This window comes from Pituophis catenifer, unplaced genomic scaffold (genome assembly GCF_029215685.1).
Source record: "Pituophis catenifer annectens isolate HBS135680 unplaced genomic scaffold, rPitCat1.0.hap2 SCAF_2, whole genome shotgun sequence".
NCBI lineage: Eukaryota > Metazoa > Chordata > Lepidosauria > Squamata > Colubridae > Pituophis > Pituophis catenifer.
The window spans coordinates 280,513,594-280,539,621 of record NW_027256882.1 but is presented as its reverse complement, the minus strand read 5'-3'; the positions used below and the strand labels follow the sequence as shown (position 1 = coordinate 280,539,621).

At 40.1% G+C, this 26,028-nt stretch overlaps 1 protein-coding gene across 2 annotated transcripts; it reads right to left on the bottom strand.

Moving 5' to 3' along the window:
- Positions 1–1,508: 1,508 nt before the first annotated feature.
- TXNL1 (thioredoxin like 1) lies at positions 1,509–26,028 on the bottom strand. Of its 2 annotated transcripts, XM_070935977.1 has the most exons (9): positions 25,720–26,028; positions 16,825–16,921; positions 15,157–15,330; positions 12,215–12,337; positions 11,951–12,020; positions 11,283–11,455; positions 10,905–11,009; positions 5,333–5,373; positions 1,509–1,782 (listed from the first exon to the last, which is right to left on the bottom strand). In XM_070935977.1, exons 1-9 carry the CDS (start codon positions 25,815–25,817, stop codon positions 1,776–1,778), a joined length of 888 nt encoding a protein of 295 aa, XP_070792078.1. In that variant the 5' UTR covers positions 25,818–26,028; the 3' UTR covers positions 1,509–1,775. The 2 variants fall into 2 exon arrangements, with proteins under 2 accessions (XP_070792078.1, XP_070792080.1); XM_070935979.1 differs by lacking the exon at positions 5,333–5,373 and having other exon boundaries at positions 25,720–26,023.

The following is a 26,028-nucleotide window of genomic DNA, read 5'->3' as shown; positions in this document are numbered from 1 at the left end:
GCTCAGTGGTGCTTTAGCATCTCATTAGACAAGCATCTGTGAAAAGACGGCAGTTCAACTATTTTAGCAACACTCTGTTCGACGCTTAAGAAACAGCTCCTGAAGTTTACTAAAAGTCATGTGTATTTATTCATTCATTCAATGTGTCTCTTGATCTTCTCTATTCCCAACTGAAATAAACCTTATTGTTAGTTGTGAAGTCGTGTCCGACACATCGCGACCCCATGGACAACTTTCCTCCATGTCTTCCTGTCCTCTACTATCCCCCGGAGACCATTTTAATTTTAAATTTTTGGGGTTTTAAACCGGCCAAATCTATTTTAATTATTTTAATTTTTAATCATTGTTGTGTCTTGTGTTTTTAAATTGGCTGTACACCGCCCTGAGTCCTTCGGGAGAAAGGCGGTATAGAAATAAAATTATATTATTATTATTATTATTATTATTATTTATTATTATTATTATTATTTAATCTCACGCCAACTGCTTCAATGACTCCATCCAGCCACCTCGTTCTCTGTCATCCCCTTCTTTTGCCCTCAATCATTTCCAGAATTAGGCTCTTCTCCAGTGAGTCCTTCTTTCTCATTAGGTGGCCAAAGTATTTGAGTTTCATCTTCTAAAGGTGGCCTTCTAAAGAGCAGTGAGGGTTGATCTCCTCTAGGACTGACCGGTTTGATCACCTTGGCAGTCCAAGGGACTCGGAGTCTTCTCCAGCACCATAGTTCAAAGGTCTCAATTCTTTGACGCTCAGCCTTCCTTATGGTCCACCTGAAATAAACCTAGATCTTTTGAATTGTTCTTCACAGAAGCTTGTTATTCAGACCCTACCATCATCCTCGTTTAGTTGACATGATAGTGTCCTCAAATATAGCTCGACATAGATAACATTACTGTTCACAACTGGATAATAACCCTCTCTTCATTCTGATTTAGAATGAATAAAGCAAAAATAAAAAATGTATTTAGTTTTTCTTTTAAGCAGCAGTACACCTTTGGATCATATTGTACTTAGTTTAGTTTAGGATGCACTCCTGCTTTTTGGCCTCCATGCGTTCCATTTTCGGAGGCCAAAAGTGGGATGCGCGGAGGCCAAAAACGAGGCACACAGAAGCTGAAAACAGGACGCACGGAGGCAGAAAACTGGATGTGCGTGAAGGCCGAAAATGGGGCGCAGAGGCTGAAAGCGGGACACATGGAGGCCGAAAACAGGATGAGCAGAGGCCAAAAATGGGATGAGCAGAGGCCGAAAACGGGTCATGCAGAGGGCGAAAATAGACACATGGAGGCCAAAAACAACTGGTGGGTGGGGGCTGGCGGGTGGGTGGCGCTTCAGCAATATTTGCTCCATAAGACGCACAGACATTTCCATCCACTTTTGGGAGACAAAAAAGTGCATCTTATGGAGTGGAAAATATGGTATATTATCAAACATTCACACACACACAGCTTATATGAGGTACGATTCCGGTTTTCATCACTGAAGTGACATAGCAATTCTTCCACTCTGCAGTTTTGACAAAATTAATGGATTTTATTTACAATTTTTTTTTTTTTGCTCCAAGATTACAACAGAAAACACGTTTAGTGAAATCTCATATTAACAAAATCCACTGATTTATTTGTAATGGCAGTAAAATGGAACAGACTGACAGTCTCTGGTTATGGCTGAGTGACCTTCCATGAGCTGAAGCTAATGTGAAATCCCACGCTGAGTGTGTGATAAGGCCCTTCCAGCATCTTGGTTGCATCTTAGTGGCTTTCTCCTTTTTTTCCTACAACCTATGAAAGAGAAAAGAGAAAGTTACCTCTTGAAGAAAAGGCGGATAAAATAGATCCTCTCATTCAAAAGAGACTACCCGAGAAGGAACTGCAATTTCTTTCCAACAGGCATATTAATAAGAGATGAGAGCGAGAATTAAATGGAAGAACTTTTTAATTTTTAGCTAAGAAAGCACGGCTCTATTCAAATGATGACAGGGATGACAATCAGATCAAAACATTGTCTTCCTGAGCTTGGTATGAGATACAGCTCAATGTGCATCACCTAATTTATTACTATGAAACAGCACAGAAACTTGTAACACAGAGTAACTATTTTTCTCCAATGGCTCCACAATGTTTTGTATTAAGGTTAAATTCTACAGTGGGGATCTGCAACTTCTACGATATGCTCACGAGGACAGAGGTATCTTAAAACTTTGGTAGGTCAGTGTGCATTCAATAAAATGTTAGTTTGTAATGTATCTACGTCAGTGACATCGTAAAGCTTTCGGTGACACACTGGCATTCATCAATATCTAAGAACTATTCTTGAGAGCAACCTCGTTCTTGATTTGTGCATTAAAATGGAGTGTGCTCTCACATGGCCTCAAAAGTCTCCAAAAACTATCTGAGAACGACGTGGCGTTCCCATGTGACCCCCCCTCCTGCACGAGCTGCACTGGCTCCCGGTGATCTTCCGAGTACGCTTCAAGGTTTTAGTTACCACCTTCAGAGCGTTCCATGACCTACAACCGGGGTATCTATGAGACCGCCTTCTGCCACCAGTAGCCTCTCACCGACCAGTACGCTCCCATAGAGAGGGGCTTCTTAGGGTGCCGTCGGTCAAACAGTGTCGACTGGCGGCCCCCAGGGGGAGACCCTTCTCTGTGGGAGCACCTGCCATCTGGAACGAGCTCCCCCCGGAGGATCACTGATCTGCGCGCTTTCCGCCGCGCCCTCAAAACATTCCTATTCCAGCAGGCCGGCCTGGCTTAACCTCTTTTTAAAACTGTTTTTAAATTTTGTGTTCTGGGCCAAATTATTTAATTGTATTTTAATGGTTTTTTAACATTTGTATTATATGAATTTTATCTTTTGGCTGTTCACCGCCCTGAGTCCTTCGGGAGTAGGGCGGTATATAAATTCAATAAATAATAATAATAATAATAATAATAATAATAATAATAATAATAAGAAGAAGAAGAAGAACAACAACAACAACAACAACAACTACTACTACAACAACAACAACTACAACAACTACTACTACTACTACTACTACTACTACTACTGGGTGTTTTCAGAGGGGTCCTTGGTGGTCTCCGAGCTTGGTTGTTTTCCTGGAAACATTTCATTACCCAAACTAGGTAACATCAGCAGCACTGATGATGTTACCAAGCTTAGGTCATGAAACGTCGGCAAGAACAAAACCAAGCTCAGAGAGCACCAAGGACCTCTCAGATCAACCTTGAGCTACAAATACTCTCCTTTATCAGTTTTCAGAAGCTTGTCAGGCCACAAAAGAGCATTCCCCTGAAACTGTTTCAAGAATGGAGGCCTGGTGCAATCGGGAGCAGCCTCAGGTAGGCCACTGAGGCCTTCAACAGAAAGAGAACATTGCCCACCTAAAGTGTGTGGCAAACCCTAGGGAGTGCTAGGCCATTCCCCAAGACTTACCCTCCCCATTTTGAGTAGCAGCAATACTTCTAGGGCCTCTACACGTAGTCCTCGACTTATGACCATAATTCAACTGAATGTTTGCATAGCAAAGCAAGGCAGTTAAATGAGATTTGCCCCATTTTACAACTTTTCCAGAGTTATTAAGCGAGTCACTGAAGTGAATCATGCGGTTGTTAAGCCAATTTGGCTTCCCCCATTGACTTGGCTTGTCAGAAGCTTTCTGGGAAGGACACAAATGGTGATCATGCGGGATAGTGCATCCTGGGACAGTGCAACTGGCGTAAGTACATGCCAGTTGCCAAGTGTCTGAATTTTGATCACGTGACCATAGGGATGCTGCAATGTGTAAAAACCAGTCATAAGATTGTTTTTTTCAATGCTGTGGTAACTTTGAACAGTCGCTAAACGACAACTACACTAAATGGTTGTAAGTTGAGGACTACCTGTACTTCAGCCTCGGCACCCCTGCCAATGTGGCCTAGATGGGGGAAGGGGGAGAGATAACTTTTTCACTTTTTTTCTGAGGGGTGCGTGTGACACACTAGCAGAGTTAATTGAGGCATTTTCCAAATCTTTGACACACCGAAACTAAAAGGTTCATCATCACTGAGCTACACCAAACCTTGATTCCTTCAACACTAGGCACATCTGCAATTTAGCAGGCTGGTGGCTAAGGTCACAGGCAAAACGAGGGAAGGATTCAATATCACGATGAAAGAATAGAAGCAAAGAGCATTTGCTGTTATTCTTGGCACATAAACTCTTAAATACACTTTCATGGATGTGGGATGTAGAAGTGGGGAAGATAACTGAATCCCATTCAGGTTTCTCTTGTTCTGCCATTTGTCCTTATGTGGTCATTGGAGATGACACTGAGGAACTGTATTGGTCTTCTCCTGGTCTACTATTCTGTCTACTTTCCATCATGTTCACTGGGAGAACAGAAATTGATACAGTGCGCTCCAAACATTAATGTACAGCAATAATCTCCCTAGACAAGGGGTGTCAAACTCCATTTCATTGAGGGCCACATCAGGGTTGTGTTTGACCTCGGGGGTCCAGGATGGGCATAGCCAGCTTGATGTTGTGTCGGGGGCACCTATAGTGACCTGAGTGCTCTGCCAGAGAAAACAGGCTCCCGAGCTCCGTTTTCAGCTGTGATGGCCTCCTGCAACCCTCTGACAGCAAAAAAGGAGCTCAGGAGAGCCATAAGTGGCCCCCACGAGGTCTGTTTTTCGGCTGTGACAGTCTCCTGCAATCCTCTGCCGAGCTCCATTTTCACTGGCAGAGGCAACGCTGGTCGGTCCTTCACTGTTTCCAGGGCGGCCCCGTGGGCCAGATATAAGCACCTCGCAGGCCGGATCTTGCCCCTGGGCCTTGAGTTTGACTCCCCTGCCCTAGACAAACACTCGATTTAATGAGGCAGTTTCAAACACCTCAACTTTGTATAACACAATACTGAATTCTCAAAATAATAACTGGTAAGTGCTGAAGCGAGATATCTGCTAATTGGAACCAGCATACATAAAAATAATCAATCATCATTCACTATATAAGCCATTAAAAAAAGAAAAGAAAAGGCTAATCTTTAGAATAGATATAATGGCATGCAGACATTGGTGCTCAAAAATACTCAGGCTAACAAAGAATTAAAATGTCATGTAACAGTACAGAAGGAAAACAATAAACAAGTTAAGATTTAATTAAGCATGTTATATGAAAAGCCAAATTAAACTAGACAGAAATGTGAAACAAACATTTATTCCTTGGCTTTGATTAAAGCACGGTAGTCTGGTTTAGATTAGACAGTTACAACCACAAATTAGACAATTATGATGTTAGCAGAGGTGCATCAATCACCCCTCCCCCACATAAAAATAATCTATACCATTCAGAAGGGGAAATGCTCAGGTGGCCCATGTGTATTATCTGAAAAATTAAACATTTCAGCATTGATGTTTATCAACACAGTTAGGTCTATCTGAAGAATTCTTAACGACAATATCTCTTACCTATAATGATAAAGGAAAAATAACAGTGTGTTATTTTTTATTTCTAATGCCTCATTATTTGGGCACATTTTGTTTATGAATTGGGCACATCCCATGCAACATGTATGAATTAATCATTCAAAAAAAACCCCACGTTTAAAGTTCTGGGTGGGAAATTCCTAATCTGATCGTTTTTAGGAATTGAAACTTGCTCTCAACCTGCTGCCCAAGTTGCAGCTTTTTTTTTGACAGACTCCATTCAGTGATGGTACATTGTGATTAAAAGCACCACAGAGCAGGCTGGATTTCTAAATGAATAATGAATATTGACGTGAGTGGAAACACCCAAGTGATATTCATTATGCTGGGGAAGGAAGAAAGAAGGTTCCTTATTTAGGCAGCATTAGCTGAAGTACATTTTTTTAAAAAATTAATTATCTTGTTTGAATCTATCTACCAAGATGGAAAGCTCTCCCAAATTTCCAGACATTTTAGGATTACAATTCTCAGAATATCTAGCTGGCAAGGCCATCAGACTGCAATTTGATAGGTATGGTCCCAATCATATATGAAAATAGAAAACATATCTGATGGCATATCCGATGGAAAACATATCTGGTGGCTTCCTACCTTCTGAAAGAACCATCATGCTGTATTGTAAGTTAAAACACCATAAGAAATATTTTTCCACAGAAAGTAACAATACGGATAAAAGTAAATTGATTGTCAGAGAAAATTACAGTTGGAGTTACAGGGTCTCAATTACAGACAACGCCTTGAAGGGCCCATAACTCAAAGCCACAGCCCAAGACACTCTCAATTTCAGTGTCTCGTTCTCCAAAGTAGCTCAGAGAATTGGCCAGCCAGATCTAACAAAACTGGATAATCTAGCTCAATTTAAGGCAGCTTGATATATGTTCTGGACCAGCAAAATGCTATTATATCAGTTTAACCCATTGAAAGATCCCTGCCCTGAGGGGCTCTGTAAGAACTTAGAAATCCTGTCAGGAAAGGATTAGCTAGAGATCATTCAGAGAGAACATGGTTGCACCCTTCAACTTCCTGTGAGGACTGGCACAAAAAAAGGCCAATGTGGTGAAATGTTGAAGCATTTAAAAGAAGAGGAAGGCATTTCAAAACCAAAACAGCTCATTAAAAGAAGAATTTAAAAACCGCATGGTAAAAACAAAGACAAGTCCATGAGGAAAGAATGAGGAAGGAAAGCTGTCCCAGAAGATGGTGAGCAGGAATTGATGGTACCAAAAACAGTGGAACTGTGCAAATGAGGAGCAGAGGGAGCAGGCAGAAAGGGGTGGTGGAAAGAAAGCTCATTTAAGAACAAAAATCTTCTGCATTTTTATTTCTTTGGGCCAGGGAAATGCTGAAAAATAATAAAATAGAGTGTTAACAATGAAGCAGAGAAAATAAGTAGCCAATGAACAGGGGAAAATGGGAATGCCATGCCAAGGAGAGCTACATGAATTTCACATGCATTAGCCCCCTCAAACACCTTTCACCCCAGAGAGGCAGGATAATCCTTTCTCGTATGGAGATTATTAATTAAATTATTTTAATATCTTAATTATTCAATCCATGATTAAATTTAATTAATTTAAAAATTAAAACAGTATTAATATTTATTTAACTACTGTATTTTTCGAAGTATAAGACGCACTGGAGTATAAGATGCACCTTAGTTTTTGGGAAGGAAAATAAGAAAAAAACTGATTGGTGGATGGATGGGTCTCCCAGAATACCCCCAATCAGCTGTTCCCAGAGGTGAATTTTAGCAACAGGTTCATTGGTTGTGAGCTCTGTGCCTTGCTTTTTTTCCTGCCTCTGAAACTTCTGAAACTCTGTTTCAGAAAATACTTTTTTTTTCCTGCCTCTGAAAGCCTCCGAAAAAGAGCTTCAGAAAAAAAGACTTTTTTCTTTTCAGAGGCTTTTTTTATGAAGGACTATCTGTACTCTGTTCAATCTCCTTTCTTTGGTATTAGTATGTAGATTAACCTCTTCAGATCTGTTGGTTATTGTGTCATTCTCCAGATTTATTAACATACTTTGGTTGGAAACTTTACTGATTCTTCTTTTGTTGCTTGCCATCTTATTTAAGATAAAAGCCTTTCAGAGGCTTTTTTTCTGAAGCTTCTTTCAGCCTCTGAAATTTCCGTTTGTGAGACTGGGCAGAGCTACATTCGGAATATAAGACGCACCCAGATTTTCTCTCTCTTTTTTGGGGGGAAAAGGTGCATCTTATACTCCTAAAAATACGGTAATTCATTTTAATTTTTAAATACTTATTAATTTAAAAAGCCAAAGCTAAAAGAAAGTAGCCAAAAGGGAGGCAGGGCATGCCATATCTTACTTAGCATAAGTGAGAAAATCTCTCTGCCCCCCTCCCCGCCCAAATTTAAACTTGCATACAATGAGTAAAAATAAACACGCAGTGAACCACAATTCCTAACTCTGGATGCAAGAGATGAGGAGCGAGTTAAATCTCAAGATATTGATATCTGATTTGTCTGCCAAATGTTTCCAGAGCACTTTGGTCTTTTCCATTACATTCACAACAAGTACTATAGATTGTAGTAACTGATCCACCAATGCCCAGGATTAGAGAGAATGGTGGAAATCTTCCTTGGATATGGACCCATTCATGCTGCAAGTCTTTAAAATGAGGCCCAATTTACTGGAGAGATTTTGGATTAACTTTTCATCAACTAGTAACCCAGCAAAGAGTAAGAAGAATCTCCATATATTTGGATTCTCAGGAAAAGTTGACTGTGATACACAGACAACTTTTTCCTATCAGCTTTTCAAGTCACATATTCCAGTAAGAAAAGGGGTATTTAAAAGTAGATCCAGAAACTGCTGAATTAATATAATCACCTCAAAAAGCCACAGTTATATTTTCCATGCAGAATTTTATTATATGATAACTTGGGGTTTAAAGCTAGCATTTCAGATTAAGACAGGAAGCCCCTAGAAGCATAATAAGTATTACAGATAGTAGAAATGTACAAATTAGTTGATCACAGAATCAATTACTGTATTTCAAAATACTCCAGAATGTTCTGTTTCCCTCTTGGACCTTGCCAAACCCATCTCTGAAACATGCAGTTCTGGAGGTGCAGTGTGAGATGTTATACACATAACGTTCTGGACAAAACGAAATTGTTTCAGGGTTAGAATACCTTTAAAACATTTCAGAATATTTATTTCAAGGAAATCCCTCTCCCCATTGTCCCTGAGGTAGTTTGCCCTGGTCCAAAGGGAAATGGAAGATTCTCAAATCCCCCTGAGTGGTACATTTCCAGATTGTGGAGTTTTGCTCATTCTTAGAGTTTAATAAGTGAAGTTATTCTGGCAAGTTAATAGTCCTGAAAAGGAGTAGATGAAGAATTTACTAAGAGGGATCGAAAAAGCAAAAGGGAAATGAAAGGTGGACACTTTTTCTCCCCTTCTAAAATCTAGGAATCTCCTTCCTACAACCCCAGAATTAATGACTCAGTGATAGTGTATTTTCTAAGGCCTCTCATCCTGAGATCTCATAGAAGACTGGAACTAACAGATCAAAATAAATGAATGGCATGTTGCCATGTAGCCAAGATATTTTGAACTGCAACTATGAATGCAATCCTCATCTTGCATTCATGTAAGCTCTACTTGGTATTCTATACCTCAGAATTAAAGGAGGACAAAGCTAAGCTGAGGATCCAGTTTAGCCCCAGGAATTTCTCAATTACTCTTTGTTTCCAAGCGTCTTTCCTGCTGTTTATTATGTACCACAAATTAAGAGGCATCTTTAATTATACCCTCCTTCACATCATTAAAGGGGATTTGGTAGAATTCTCAGCTACTTTTACCTTTCTTTTTCAAAGCAATAGCCCTAAAGCTTCAGCTCCAGAGCTGCCTCTGCTAAGGATAGGCCTACAGGCTATGTAATGATCACTCCAGGTAGCAGAGTCAACTGCGGTTGCTGTTATTCACCAAGAAAAGCAATTCTAAGCAAAGAACTTTCGACAAAGGAAGCATCTTATCACTTCTAGTCTCTCTACCTTTCTAATGTGGATCAAAGAGAGCTTCCTGGAGTGGTGCGGTGGCCTAAAGGTAGAGCTCTCATCTCACAATCAGGAGGCTGTGAGTTCGATCCTAGGTAGAGGCAGATACTTCTCTCTCTCTCTCTCTCGGCACAATGAGAATATATATCTGCTGAACAAAGCTCTTCATTGTTGACAGGAAGGGCATCTGGGCAGTAAACACCCTGCTAGCTCCATAGTTGCCCAGACTCCTCTCCGCAAGGGATTATGGGGTCGTTAAATGATGATCAAAGAGAGTTACCTGGTTTTTTTTTTAAAAAAAGGGGGAGGCTAAAAAGTATTGACTGGAGAAGGAAACATTTCAAGAGAAAAATCATTGTCATAACTCCTCTAACATTTGTAGATAAACATGTACAATCAAACTTAACCTTTGCAATAAGAAACAATGTTTATATAAACCTCAAACATTTCAGAATAACATCATCACACACCATGCATATTTGTAAGGTTTAAATGCATTCCTTAAATCAGGATTCCCAAAAGAATGATTGACTACTCCCGTTTTCTGCTTTCAATTTCAGAAACTTATTGTTTAAGGCACTTTAATTACATAATCAACAAACACCAATTTCTTCTGTACTGTGTTAATCCAGAATTATTATTATTTTAAAAAAAGCAGGCTTATTGCTAGATGATGATTTTGCTGATTCCTTCTAAAACTTGGGCCATGCGGTTAGGTGAGTTCTGCTGGTTAATATGGTTATCCAGGAGTTGGATTGCGTTTAGAATCTTGGGTATTTAGTTTTCGTTATTATTATTTTTGTGGTTTTGACCTCTGTATTTGGCCCAAAGTCACTTTCGGAAAAGGGGAGGTCTTAACAAATTGTTTAAATAAACAAACAAATGGTGGCTTCACTGTACAACTAAGAATCCAGTATCAACGCCAGTTTTGTTGTCCCAAAAAGATCAGGTTCATTTTATTCATTTTACAGAAGTAATTTTTTACTTTTGAAGTAAAAGAATTTAAAATTTCTTTCTCTTCTGAAGAGAGAATTTAAAAAGTATGCATTGAAGGCTGAGAAATTAAGAGTGGTTAAGCAGGAGCAAAGAATCATTGTGAATAAAGAATATGCTGATATTATATTATTTCTTCAATGGTTTTCCTGGCTTCTTACATTCTTTCCTCAAATTCACTCTGGCCTTTTAGGGGTAAGTAGCCACTCATGGAAATCTCTGGCTTAAGCAGTTCTTATATGTTTTTTAGAGCAACCATGCAGTCTTTGGCTCTTTACAGAATAAAGGCTCCAAAGAAACAAATTCAACTTATTCTTTTTGAAAACATTGCCAGTTATTTTTGAATATATGTATAAGATTCACACCATATTCAAAATATAATTGTTTCTTGTTTTGAAGCCAAGTTTGAACTTACCCGCTTGAAATCATTCATGTTTGTTGCTTGAACTGGTGTTCCAATAAATGTAAAATATGCAATTCTTGTTGTTTCTTCATCACCTTGATTAGACTGGACAAATAACTAAAAGGGAAGAGACAAGCACTGAATTATTATATGTAAAAGTGTCAACAATCCATGAAAGATCCACATTAAAAAAAAAAAAACAAGTTAAAACCATGGGATAATAAAATAAACTCAATTTTAAGTCCACGGAATATAATTGGTGAGACTCAAGTTTGCTTGCAGCTAATTTTGAACGTGAATTCTAGGATGCCGGTACATGTTTCAAACTACAGTTTTGTTCAAGTTGGCACAGTTGCATTACTGGGAAGGGAGTCAAGACTTTGTACTCACAGTTACACTGTTAACGTTCTGAAATTTTACATAGCGAAGCTGAATTATGCTGTCTTCTTTAATATCATCTGGTGTTAGTTCCAAAGCCTGAGTGGGTTCACTTCTTTCTGCCTCTTCAAAATCCATTGATCGAGGAAGATTGATAAATATTTTTACATATTTCGGACCTTGACCTATAATAAAAACATGATCAATTCTTTTCAGAAACCTAGACTCTACTGACAAACCATTAAGCTCAACCTAAACATGAAAGGCAAATGCCACTATCAAGGCAAAATCTGGTTTTATTTACATGACTACGCTTATGGTTCAATTATTTAATGAGAATAATTACGTATTATTACATTATGTATGTTGTGTACTCAAAGGCAAAGTAACATGAAAAACAACATGGTTCCATTACAAGACAAATTTATCTATGTGACTTTAGAATGCGATTGTTTTAAACAGGGCTGGATAGTTTGTTTTGCCAAGTTCTGCATGCATTGATTGTATTTTCAATTAATTTGTTCTAACTTTGTCCTGCAATGTGGAGAACAGAGAACAAAAAGCAGAAAACTGTAGAAAACTGTACTTATCTTTGTATTATTAAAATCAACATGGAATTAAAAACAGTACCAATGGAACTTCTCTTTGAGGAATAATCTGGTTTTTTTTTTTTTACTTACCATTATCAGGCCCTTGACATTTCATAGAATAAAGCTTGACTGGTTGATTAAAAGCTACTGTTATAAGCAGCTGTGGGGGGAAAGAGGAAAAAAAAAAGATTAGAACAGAAGGTCCAAATGTATGGACAAATTTTGGGTTACTTGTTCCCTTGTAGCTATATCCAAATGAGAGCAGGTGATTTGAATAAATACACAGACGAAAACACTTGGTCTATAGAAAAATAAACAATTATTGTCCAGACAAATTTTTGAAAGTTGTAATACCTGCTCATCACAGTCTGATTCCAAGAAGGTAGAGTCTTTACGTAAACAATTATCAAATCCGTGTTCATCACTTTCATTAAGACACTCACATCCAGCTTTATTAACAAATGGCATCAAGTCCATCTGGAAGGAAAAGATAGCAGCTTTCATTACTTGGCTGTTCTGCGTAAGGTACTACCTAGAGCAGTGTTTCTCAACTGTAGCCTCTTGAAGATGTGTGGACTTCAACTCCCAGAATTCCCTAGCCAGCATATTCTGGGAGTTGAAGTCCACACATCTTCAAGGGGCGAAGGTTGAGAAAAAGAGACCTAGATGTTCTTAAAACAATAACAGGTTAATAAAATTGTAAATAAATTTGAATTTTTGCCAAATGCAAAATAAGGGGCAACAGAGGGGAACCCTATTTATTTAGCTGAACATACAAACTTCTGCTATTCTGGAGCTGTCCATTTGTGGCAGGCAGTTTTAAAACCAACTACAGATATCTTGTTAACAGGTGGAAGTAGTTGCCTGGTGTCAAAGTCAAAGCTGCTAAACAGTACATTCTGTAAACTATTAGCATGATTTATTTCCAGGGGTGAAATGTAAAATTTGTTACTACCGGTTCTGTGGGCGTGGCTTAGTGGGGTGGTGGTAATGTGATTGGGTGGGCATGGCCAACTTTTTTTTTTTTTTTAACTTTTCAAAGCATTTTTTCCTAATGCTTTGAAAAGCCTCTGCCGATCAGGCAACTCAGCTGGGATCGTCAGAGACTTTTCAAAGCATTTTTTTTTACCACCTCTTCAGCTAAGAGGTTGCAGAGAAAAATGCTTTGAAAAGCCTCTGACAATCCCAGCTGAGCCACACGATTATCAGAGGCTATTTTTTTTTTTTAAAAAAGCATTTCTTCGTCGGAAGAGGTTGTAGAAAAAATGCTTTTAAAAGTAAAAAAAAAAAAAAAGCCTCTGATGATCATGCTGCTCAGCTGGGCATGGGGTGGGGTGGGCGCAGGGATTTTTGCTACCGGTTCTCTGAAACACCTGCCGCCATCGCTACTGGATCGGGCGATCCGGTCCGAACCAGGAACATTTTACCCCTGCTTATTTGCATTGGTTGCCGGTTGCCCTCCGGGTGAGATTCAAGGTGCTGGTGATTACCTATAAAGCCCTTCATGGCTTAGGCCCAGGATATTTGTCGGACCATCTGCAACCAGCAAAGCTCCCCATCGCCCGGTGCGTTCTCACAGGGAGGGCCTAGTCAGGGTGCCGTTGGCTAGACAATGTCGGCTGGTGGCCCCCAGAAGTAGAGCTTTCTCTGTGGGTGCTCCCACCCTTTGGAATCAACTCCCCCTGGGGCTCCGGTTGGCCCCTGACCTTCGCACTTTCCGCCGCGAATTAAAAACATGGCTGTTCAAATTGCCCAGCCTGGACTGATGGGGTTTGGATTATTTTAATATGTTTAATATGTGTTTAATATGTATTTTAACATGTTTTATCTGGTTTGATTTTAATTGTTGTGAGCCGCCTTGAGTCCTATGGAGATAGGGTGGCATACAAATCAAATCAAATCAAATCAAATCAAATCAAATAAATAAATAAATAAATAAATTTCCATTCACACTAGATGCAAGGAAGTCTGGTGTGGTATGGGCAAGATTTGCAAATTGAACTGGTGCAAATTCAAGTGGCCTATATCCATGGGGGTTATTTACATAAGAAAGATTCATTTGGAAAGGTAATCTGGGATATATTTACATTACAGGATTTGTCTCCATTTAGCTGTGAATTTCAAGTACTTAACATCTCAAAAGTGATGCAAGGTTTTTTGTTTTTGTTTTTGCATTTAATGTAATTCTAGGTTTCTGCAAATACCAGCCTTCAGCAAAGTGTAACGGATTGCATTTGCTAATACGGAAAAACAAACTCACAAGGCACTGCAATTCCAAAGAGCCCACCTAGTGACCTCCTGCCCAATCAGTAACTCTATTAGTATTTGGATTGAGAGGCAAAGACTGAGCAGAATATCAAATGCTGCTTAGAAATTGCAATGAAAGTGACAGCTCTAGTTGAGTGTTTTGTCACATTAAGGTTCTCATTTACACACGTGTGTCATTCTTGCTGTCAAACAAGATCGTGATTTGCAACATTCAGGCACCCAGAGGTAAGACTTGAATAAGGAAAACATGGTAAGTGTTTGCTGAGAGCAATTACCTCTCAGCCCTGGAGCCAAGTCTAAAGATGGAGTTTGACAAAACAAAATATAAAAATCCTGTATAAATTCTTCATTTCTGGATCCATGGGACTGATGGGTAAGAATTACAATGGAGTAAGGATTTCTTCAAGCACGGTAGAGATGCTGCCCCTCTCCCTGATCAGGATTGTATCTGCACTAACGTTTCTGCCAAGCTATAATGGCTCTTTCCTTTTACAGAAAAACCCTCAAAGAAAGAAATAACAAGGAATGGCATACAGATCAGGCCTTTAGATAGAGGGATAGATGGATGGATGAGATATGATAGGTAGGTAGGTAGGTAGGTAGGTAGGTAGGTAGGTAGGTAGGTAGACAGACAGACAGACAGACAGACAGATAGATAGATATAGACCACGGATGTCAAACTTGCGGCATCATGTTGCTGTCACGTGATGTATCGTGATGTTTTTCCCCTTCATGGAGCTGGGGTGGGCATGGCCTGTGCATGATGCATCCGGCCCTTGGGCCGCCAGTTTGACACCCCTGATATAGACACACACAAACTGTATTTGTGACTGAGATTGGGGACCGCTTTGAAAATGTTCTAATATTCTGAAATTGTTTCTAGCAATGGAGAGAAAAACCTCAGAAATCTCTGAACCTGGGAAAACAGCTCTTGTTTCTATACAAACGTTGCACCCCGAAAAAACATTCTTGTTTCGCAGTGCACCATATTAGCCGATTACAATAATGTTCAAATAAGATCCACATACGTATCCCTTTGGAATATCGGCATCCTCATTGATTCCAGGATCGTTTTCTAGGTGCTGTTTGATTTTATCTTCTAATCCCGCTGCATCCGCACCTTGATACTGATCAATTCGCACTTTGTTCCGGAAGAAAAGAAATGTCGGAGTTGCTGATATATTGTTAGTAGCAGCTGTACCCTAACATTGAAAAAAACCAGTAATTAGCATGGCATAGAAACATTTTAAAAGGCAGCTGGAGGCTGGGGGAGGGGGGGCAGCTTGGCTCAGCTGCAGCTGGTGTACCAATTGTGACCCTACCTGCAGCGGGAGGCCCTTGCCACACTCATTTGCACACTTATTACTCTCTTGGATCAGTGCAATGTGCTCTACAAGGACCAACTTTGAAGAGTGCTTGGAAACGGTAATTGGTATAAAATAAACTGGTTGGCACATTAGCAATTCAAAGTGTATTTATTTTTTTATAAGTTATCAAGATGGCAAAGATATCTAATATTCTTCCTTCTTCCTATTTTCCCCACAAAACAAGCTGAGAGAGAGAGAGAGAGAGAGAGAGACTAGCCCAAGGTTACCCAGCCAACTTTCATACCTACGGTGGGACTAGAACTCAAGTCTCCTGGTTTCTAGCCTGGTGCTTAAGTACTAGACCAAAGTGGCTTCTTATAGCACTTAACTCACAGTTGCTGCACTGGTTACCAATTACTTTCCATGTTTCCAGATACAGTTTGAAGTGCTGACTGTTATCGATAAAGCCCAACTGAGGAACTTAGCAATAGTCCTTAGATTTATATACCGCCCCATATTGCTTTACAACATTCTGAGCAGTTTACAAATGCCAGCATATTGCAACCATCAATTAGCAACCTAGGAAGGATGGAAGGGCTGTGTCAACCTAAGTCAGGATCGAACTCCTTGCAGCGGGCAGAGTTAGCCTGCAATGCTGCATTTTAACTGTTGAGCCACCAGGGCTCCTAACAGGAACTTAACAGAATCACCTTCTCCACATGGACAGACTTGCCTAACTTGTCCTGTGCACATACTACCAGCATCTATTGATGGTTCCCAGAAAGATGGGGTGGTTTAGGATCACCAGCAAAATTTTGTGGTTGCAGTATCCATATTAGGAAATTGCTTCTTTCTGGAAAATAATTCCATTATTTGGGCACAGTACTCTACTACAGAAGTTAAAAGACTGGATACATTGATTTCTGACTGCAAACTATTGTGCTTCTTAAATGTGATTAACGGATTACTCTTAACTAGGTTTTGTCAAGTTGGCCTATTTAAACATAACTAAGAGATTCCACACCACAGTTAATGAAGTAGCTAAAAAAAAAAAAAATTCAAATTCTTCCTTAGACTGATACTCAATGTACAGTAAAAGTAGAAAAAGAGCACAATAAGCTTGCAAGCTTATTGTGGCAGCAAAGATGACTTAGACAATTTATTAGTACCGAAGAATAAATGGATGGTTGGATAGTTAATATATTTTTAAGAGTTCTATCAATAATAAGCCATGATTGACTTCCTGATATACAAATCTATAGTCTTCCATTATGGTAATTACGTTTATTGAAGTAAGTGGGTTCCTAAATGAAATTTATTTGCCATTTCTAAATCTGTGACAGTCGTTCGTTCATAATCAGCCAAATATACATACATAACACTACATACCTGGCACTGATGTACATCAACTTCCAAAAATGTTGCTTGGGGATATTTATTGCTCAGAGCATTGAAAGCAGGAGCTACCCTCAAACAAGGACCACATCTGCCAAGGGGGAAAAAAAAAAAAGGAAAACACACAAATGAACAATACTATTTGTCATTTGGGTAGCTACAGTCACCCTAGAGATTCAGTTAATAATACAAACTGGAACAAAGAATAAATGAAGATGAAGATTGGTACTGGAAAAAGCATTTCTTCTCTGCCCTGTCCTCCACAATGTATATAAAGCTGAAAAAAAATATAGAGGCATCACCAACCTCAGTTGAAGAAAAATAGAATATACCAACAGTTTCCTACCTTCTCTGACTACCATTTTATTACAGTTGATAAGGGTGGATAAAAAAAATCAGATTTAAAAAAAAAATTAAATTGGATTTTTTGATTTTTATCAAATTTATTTTAATAAAATAATTTTGGAGTAAAAATCTATCTAAAGATAGTTTTCTATTTAAGATACATTAATCATTTAGTTTATTCGGCATGAAATGGAGCTTAGTTATGTAGCATGAGGCTATATATTTTGCAATATTGAGGCTGTTGGTGAGTCAACAGTGGGTCAGAGGAGGAGCCGCTGCAGGACAGAGATGACAGTTGCTCTTTAAAAATTATGATTTAAATCGAGTTGATTTAAATCAAGCCTTTTTACTAGTGATTTAGATCAAATCCATCCTGCAGTTGATGCCTCCTTTACAACCTGTGGAGATTAACTCCCAGAATTCCTGAGCTAGGCAGTGCAATCCTGTGCTAAACCCTTCATTTTGCTAGAGATTTCCAAAAAGAATTTGCACCATAAACATATACTCTGGGAACCAACAGGGAGGAGTCATCTTCATTCTCTTTCTCCCACACAAACTATCTATACTTCACTCTCTATCACCCAAGAATTCAGACTACATTATTTATTGTATCCAGACAATATTATTTGCCATCATTTTATAGGTGCGCTCCAGTGTCAAATGCCCCTAACACTTTAAACACTTATATCTTTTTTTGGGTAAGATTCAGCCCGATTCTGAATTAAATTCTGTTTCACTATAATCCCATAAATACTCTCTCAATTTTCAGAAATATATCTCAGGCAATGTTTAAAGCAGGGTGGATTTGATTTAAATCACAATTTAAATCATGATTTAAATCACTAGTAAAAAGGCTTGATTTAAATCAACTCGATTTAAATCATAATTTTTAAAGAGCAACTGTCATCTCTGCTACTCCTTTGACCCACTGTTGACTCACCGATAGTCCCAGTGTTGCAGAATATACAGCCTCCTGCTACATAACTAAGCTCCATTTCATGCTGAATAAACTAAATTATTTATGTATCTTAAATAGAAAACTATCTTACGATAGATTTTTACCCCAAAAGTTTTTTATTAAAATAAATTCGATAAAAATCAAAAAAATCCGATTTAAATAAAAAAAATCTGATTTTTTTTTATTTTTTTAAAAAATCATTGATTTATCCACCCTGGTTTAAAGGTCATTTCAACCAAGCACACTGAGAGAATAGGCAACTAAAGGCCTCTGCTAAAAAACCATGCAAATACAATTGATCTAGAAAAGGATACCCCACGTCCATAAATATCTCACAACTTGTTGGCAGAACGAGAATTTTTGACTTCATTCTATTTTTTTTTTTTTTGGTCTGTTAATGGTCCCATAATCCCTTACATTGGGGTGGAGTCGGGGCAACTAAATGGAGCAGATTGTTTACTGGCCGGATGCCCTTCCTGACGCCAATGCGGAGCTACATTCAGCAGATATAGTCTCATTGTGCCCAGAGAGAGAAATATCTGCCGCTACCTAGGATCGAACTCACAGCCTCCTGATAGTGAGGCGAGAGCTCCACCTCTAGGCCGCTGCACCGCTCTTTTGACCTCATTCTATGACTTTCATAAAACAAATGCACAAAAGCAAATTACGACAATAAATTGCAATGAAGGTAGTCCTTGACTTACAGCCATTTATTTAGTGACAATTCAAAGTTATAACAGCACTGAAAAAAAAGGGACTTATGATTGGTTTTCATACTTATGACCGTTGCAGCATCCCCATGATCAAAATCTAGGTGCTTGGCAACTGGCATGTACTCATGACTGTCCTGGGATCATGTAACCTTCCCAGCCGGCTTCCGATAAGCAAAATCAACGGGAGAAGCCAACTGGGAAGGTTACAACACTTAACAACTGCAGTAATTTACTTCACAACTGTGGCAAAAAAAGGTTTGTAAAATGGGGCAAAAGACACTTAACATCTGCCATGCATACAAAAGAAATGATGTGTGCAATTGTTGTCGTAAGTAGAGGACCATCTGTATATTTATAGCTATTTACTTATTTTTATCAGAATGAAACTGGCAGTGAAAAATAAGATGGCAAATTTCAGTTAAGAACTAGTCATTTAAAAAGGAAACAACGCTAAATTGTACGCCTAGCTCAATAATGATAATGTATTTAGTAATTTACTGTAAGCACAGATAGTCCTCGACTTACAACAGTTCATTTAGTGATTGTTCAAAGTTACAACGGCACTGAAAAAAACTGAATTCAATTCAAATTCGAACATTTATTGTCAGAGTACCAGATGTGTACAAGATTGGCTGAGCCTCCCTTCGTGCACACACCCTCAACACAACTCACAGTGTAAGACAAAAAGAAAACTCCCAGCCCAGTGAATCCTACTAATTAGGATTATGACCATTTTTCATAGCTACGACCTTTCCAGCATCTCCAAGATCATTTGACCAAAATTCAGATGTTTGGCAACTGGTTTATACTTATGACCATTGCTATGTCCCAAGGTCACGTGATCCTCTTTTGTGACCTTCTTACAAGCAAAGTCAATAAGGAAGCCAGATTCATTTAATAACTGGCTAACAACTGCAGGGATTCACTTAACAAATGAGGCAAGAAAGGTCGTAAGATGGGGCAAAAATCACTTAACCAATGTCTCACTTAAAGAGAAATTTTGGGCTCAATGATGGTCGTAAGACGAGGACTACTTGTATTTGAACAACTGAAGGAAAAAATGAAGCAAGATTTTAAATTAATAGAATCTGTACAGTGCACAACGGCACCAAAACACAAAAACAAAGATTAGTTTTAAATACGGTTCCATTGTAGAACAGGGAGCAGTTTCTCACTCCAAATAATGCAGAACAGCAAGTTTGACAAGTCTAGTCTCTACTCTTTAACAGACCACAAGAAAAGTCAACCCTTCAGATACAACAATTATCTTCTCCTACTGCAATTGCTCAGTCTGGTCTGTAACAGAATAGTTCAAAGGCTATAACAAATACTTAAATGAATAAAGAATACAGATAGGGCCGGATTTTCCTATAGGCTAACTAGGCTTCAGCCTAGGGCCTCAAGATCAAGAGGGGCCTACATTCAAATTGTTAGCAAAATTAAAATTACACTTTCACTATAGGTGAAAGGGCCTCATAAGTGGAATAGCCTAGGGCCTCTTCTCATCTAAATCCGGCCCTGAATACAGATAGTCCTCGATTTACAGCTATTATTTATTTATTTATTTATTTATTTATTTATTTATTTATTTATTTATTTATTTATTTATTTATTTATTTATTTATATATATTTATTTATTTATTGGTTCGATTTATATGCTGCTCTTCTCCAGAGACTCAGGGCGGCTTACAATGTGTTAAGCAATAGTCTTCATACTTTTGTATATAACTGCTTAGTAGGGCTTTTGGCCCCCCCAAGCGGTGTTCTTTTTTTTACAGTCAGTTTATTGCCCCCACAATCCGGGTCCTCATTTTACCTACCTCGGAAGGATGGAAGGCTGAGTCAACCTTGAGCCTGGTGAGATTTGTACTCGCAGTAATTGCAGGCAGCTGGCAGCTAAGTGCTACTTTAACAGCACTTTAGTCCGCTGTGCCACCAAGGCTCCATTTTAGCCACTGTTCAAAGTTACAATGGCATTGAAAAAAGTGACTTATGTCTGGTTTTCATACTTATGACTGTCACAGCATCCCTACTTAAAGAGTGGTGGTCACTTTTCTCAATAAATAAATAAATGAGTATAGCATGGTGTTTTGGCTCATTTGTTTACTTTGATTCTCTATCTCAGTGATGATTAACCGTTTGGGTGCCGACTGCCCAAAGCACGCTCGCACGCTCGAATACAAGCGCACGCACCCGAACACCCAAAATGCAATGTGAGCGCCCCATCCGTGCGCACTTTGCCGGTGCATGTGTCCTGCCACCCCTGTGCATGCGCACATGCTCCCGTGCGCCCCGTTTTGACTTCCAGGCTGGTGCAAGAGGCTTTCCAGGCCCAAATGGGGCGAGAGGGGCTTCGCGTGGTGCCCCATTTTGGCTTCCAGGTTGGTGCAGGAGACCTTCCAGGCCCAAAACGGGGTGGGGGTGGGGCACACATGCAAACCCCCAAAATGCAATGCAAGCGCCCCCCACGCATGCACGACACGCATCCCCCACATGCGCAAGAGACCTAAAGACTAGCTGGCTGGCGGGAGGCCCGCACACATGCACGGTGGAGGTCAGCTAGGGCGATGGCTGGCGTGCCCGCAGAGAGGGCTCTGCATGCCCCCTGTGGCATGTGTGCCATGTTTGCCATCCCAGCCCTAGTCTATGATTCTGTATCCAACAGCAGCCAATTGCATTTTAACTTGTGCTATCTATATCTTGCTGTCATCCATGAAATTTAAAGAAGGAGCTATCAGGTTTCTTAGGCAGGCCACACAAAAAAAAATTGCAATAATGTTACTAGCCTCTTACCCGCTGCTTATTTTCAGCAACTGTTTTTCAAAGAATCCACCATCCATAACAGAAATTTACTGAGATGCTGTGGCCAAAATCCATCAGCACAATTTCCTCCAACACGAAAGTATCCGAATCTCTTCCAAAATGCTTTCATCCAGCAATCAACACTACACTTTTAAACGATGACAGCAGAGATTGTTATTAATCAGTGATGCTGGAAATATAAGATATTAAGTTATCTCTAAGTTCAATTGAATTGCGGCCAAAGCATTCATTGGTGGTTCACCAAGTTTGTGAGAAAACCCCGGCAATGCCCAATAACACCAGAAAAAAAGGGGCATGGCCCAGATGTGTTCATTGGTAACATTTAGGCTAATGTCTCTTTCCAGAATTGTAAAGTAGTGGTGACTTTCCCCCTTTTCTTTCTATATTAAATTCAATCTGTATGTCCACAACTTCTCAGTGCCCATAAACTGCAGAGCGAAATATGGAATCTCTTGGAAGTCTTCCACTCCGGGATGTTATATAAAAACAAAATGGCAGCTGGTTATGAACAGGCATGTCATTAAGAATAACATCTACATTCCAAGTGGAATGATGTAATCTCACTAATTGTGCTATTTTATAAAACTCTTGTTTGAATGCTTCACCTTCCCATCAGAAAAATCACCGTTGGGAAGAGATTTATATTTCTAGTCATCAGAAGATGGATTTGGTACTTAAATGCTCTTCTAGCATTTAAGTGCATTTTAAATGCTTTCAAACGCTAGAAGGCACCGCTTAAGATTTCTTCCCAAGGAGAAATTCTGTTCCATTCAATTTTATGTACTGATCTTAGCTAAATGTTATTATTAGCTCCTCTTTCATCATTCAGAAACAACCAACTTTCAATTAGTAAGCTAATGTGGCAATAGAACAATATATGACTATACAAATAGTCCTCGTTTAATGACCATTTGTTCAGTGACTGTTCAAATTTATGACAATGCTGAACAAATGGTCATTAGAGGTAGTTGATCCTGAGTTATTGCAATTGCCCATGCAGTCACATGATCAGCACTGAGGTGCTGGGCAACCATCCTGAGCTTCAACACATCCCACCTGCCTATTTTCCAGTGTGGCAAAATGTCTACCACTGCAGGTCTGATAGAGGTCATTCTGAAGGAAATTTACTTCAGGTCTTGCCTCCTCTGTCTGGTTACTGGCAGGGTGTTTCAGCTATTGAGCTTGGGAGCCCCAATGTATGCTTCCCTTTGTTATTAAAAGATGAGTCACTGTTTTCCCAATGCCTTCTTTCCTTCTTCCTGGGTGCTATAGGTAAGTCTGATTACCTCTCTTAAAAAAATTAGTCTCTTATCAGAAGAGGAGGATAGCTGGAAAATATTTTCCAAGCATTCCTAGCCTGTGGACAGATCATAGAAAGAGAGAACCTTCTCCATTGCAGGACTGAAAATAAAAATGAAATTGCAGTGTTTTTTCACTCCCCTTTGGTTCCTCCAAAGAAACCTGCTGTCTTTTTTCCACTCCTTTGGTTCCTGCCTCTAAATAGGTAGATAATGGAAGTCAGTCAGAGCCCCTGGATGAGCTTTTGGAAGTGATTGGCAAATTCTCTTATGAAGAGTTTTGGTCTCCTCTTGCCATATTATCATTTAGCTCTGGGAAAAGCATAATGGAAATCTTATGCCCTGCATAGAAATCAGGACCAGTCAAATCGATCCAGGCTTGGGCCACTATGTCAGCTCACACCAATCTAGGACATTTCTAGCAGCTGTTTTTCTCTAACACAGCTCCATATTCAGCAGTCTTTGGTTCCTCTACCATCATTCTCTTGGTGGGGGAAAAAGGAGATTTAGTTTACTTTTCCTGAGGCTGTCAGAGCGCCCTTTCTTCTTTTTTTTTTTTTTAATTTGATTTATATGCCGCCCTTCTCCGGAGACTCAGGGCGGCTTACAATGCTTTAAGCAATAGCCTTCATTCTTTTGTATATTTTATACAAAGTCAGCTTATTGCCCCCACAAACTGGGTCCTCATTTCACCTACCTTAGAAAGGATGGAAGGCTGAGTCAACCTTGAGCCTTGGAGAGATTCGAACCAGCAGAAATTGCAGGCAGCTGTGTTAATAACAGGGTGCACTAAACCCTTGTACTATCAAGGCTCTTTCTGGTCTCTCTCTCTTGGAATCTTTTCTGCCAAGTTACCTACTTGCTTTGGTAGTGACCAATTCATAACTGGCTGCTATTGTCTAGCTAGTTGACCTGACTTTATCTCCTTGTCCTCATATTCCCCAAGATTTGGGGAGAGCGTTCTTTGCATCTGCTAAAAAGTTGCTGTCACTTGAAGCCTAGCCTGCTGAGAAGGGAAGTTTTCAACACTGCTATACTGTGGAAAGGCTGAAAGCCTCCATGCTCTATTCTTCCACACATGAAAGCCCATTTTGGGTTCTTCCCCCATCTCCTTGATTGTTTTCCTGCATTGAGATACGGCCTCCTTCAAGGATATTGATTAGTGGGTATATGGCTGACAGGAGACCCTTTCCCTCAGAATGGGGAGTACTAGCTATTATTATCTCCTTCTTTCATTCAGAGCTCCAAAGATGGAGCAAACAAAAACCATTTCTATCTCTAGAAAGCAAAACAGAAAAGGAGGGGATGTCGTTCTTGGTCAGGAGGAAAGCTTAAGCCAATGTTTCTCAACCCTGACAATTTGAAGATGTAGCTGGCTGGAGAATTCTGGGAAGTGAAGTCCATATATCTTCAAGGTGCCAAGTTTGAGAAACACCGGCTTAAGCCTTGCTTTCCAAGAAGTTGCAGAGGTGTGTATGTCCACCTCACCCATTTTCATTTTACACTCTTTCGAAGTTTTGCATATCTGATATTATTGACCTTTGCCACACACTGGCTATTACGACTGCAGTCTCGGTTTGGATGCTAATCAATTTAAGAAGAGACTTAGAAGAGTGAGGGAAATCCTCAGGGACGACTCACATCCTGGTCAGCACTTCTTTACCCTCTTACCATTGGGAAGATGATACAGAAGTATAGCCAGCTGCACAAACAGGCTGAAGAACAGTTTTTATTCATGGGCTGTCAGACTCCCGAATGCGAAATAACATATAACTACGTAGTATGATGGACTTGCAGGGCCGGCGCAAAGTGTAACATGTTCACACTGGTGCAATAGGACTGGGTGTTTGTTAATATGATCTATTGGGTTAGGGATTTTCTGTCTTCCTTGTGAGTTGTATTGTGTTGGGGGGGTGCACTGAAGGAGCTCAACCAATCTCATTGTATATATGTTGTGCACTGACAATAAAGGTTTGAATTGAATTGAATTGTTGTCTCAAATTGTATAGGGTCTTCCTGCTTGGGAGGGGAGGGGAGGTTTGGACAATAAAGAAAACTTTATTGTCACTTTGAATGTAGACTAATTAGCATACATTAAAAATGAAATTTCGTTGCATACAGCTCTTAAAGGGTCACCACCTCCGATATACACTACATAAACATGACAAGACAAATAAATAAAATACGAAATCATGTATATACCCGCATATATTATATGACACAGAGAAACAACATTCCTGGCTAGGTGGCTCAGTGGCCAAGATGCTGAGCTTGTCGATCAGAAAGGCAGGCGGTTCGAATCCCTAGTACAGGTCTCCTGCGTGAGGAGGGGGTTGGACTAGATGACCTCCAAGGTCCCTTCCAACTGTTACTGTTGTTATTATTACTATTATTATTATTATTAACAACACAGAAGAGCTCCAAGGTCCCTTCCAGAATCTATTTCGATTCTGATTCAATTTTGACTTTAACATATTCACACTAGAGTTACACATTTTGGGGCGAATGGTCCCCACCAAAAAATGATACTCCGGCTATTCATCGATGGTTCCTCGCTCCCCCAGAGAGGAAAGGGGATTCCACAACCCATAAGACACCGCCTCAACACCCCCATGCCACCCACCCCCAAAAAGCCACCTCCTTCTAATGCGACCCGCGACGCTTGCAAGGCCGCTCGTGTGAACCCTTTGACGCGCGTCTGCTCCCTACAGGGAGGAAAACCCACGCGGGGAACCCGAAAGGGCGGCTCACCCTCTCATGGTGAACTTGGCCACCGCCAGCCGGCAGCCGGCGGCGCTCAGTTCGCTCTGGAAGTCGGCGTCGTTAGCGATCACCTTCACCCCGACCATCCCGGCAGCGACTCACGGGGCGTCGGGGGGGCTAAACGGCAGGAAAGCGCCGGAAGAAGCGGCAATTCGTCGCCCGGTATCTGCACAGTCACGGCGGGAAGGAGGAGGAGGAGGAGGAGGAAGAAGAAGACGCCCGCCCAGCATGCACCACAGCATCTTTTGCGCAGGCGCGGGCAGCTCAGCCCTTTTTCCCGCTCCTTCCTCAATGAAC

What these genes read in the sequence shown, in the direction of transcription:
- TXNL1 (XM_070935977.1), bottom strand. Translation starts at nt 25,817, where the DNA reads ATGGTCGGGGTGAAGGTGATCGCTAACGACGCCGACTTCCAGAGCGAA. An exon ending in AATCAGACTGTGATGAGCAG is followed by an intron (nt 12,021 to 12,214) that starts GTATTACAACTT and finishes TTCCCCCCACAG; the next exon opens with CTGCTTATAACAGTAGCTTT. An exon ending in ATGTCAAGGGCCTGATAATG is followed by an intron (nt 11,456 to 11,950) that starts GTAAGTAAAAAA and finishes TTTTTATTATAG; the next exon opens with GTCAAGGTCCGAAATATGTA.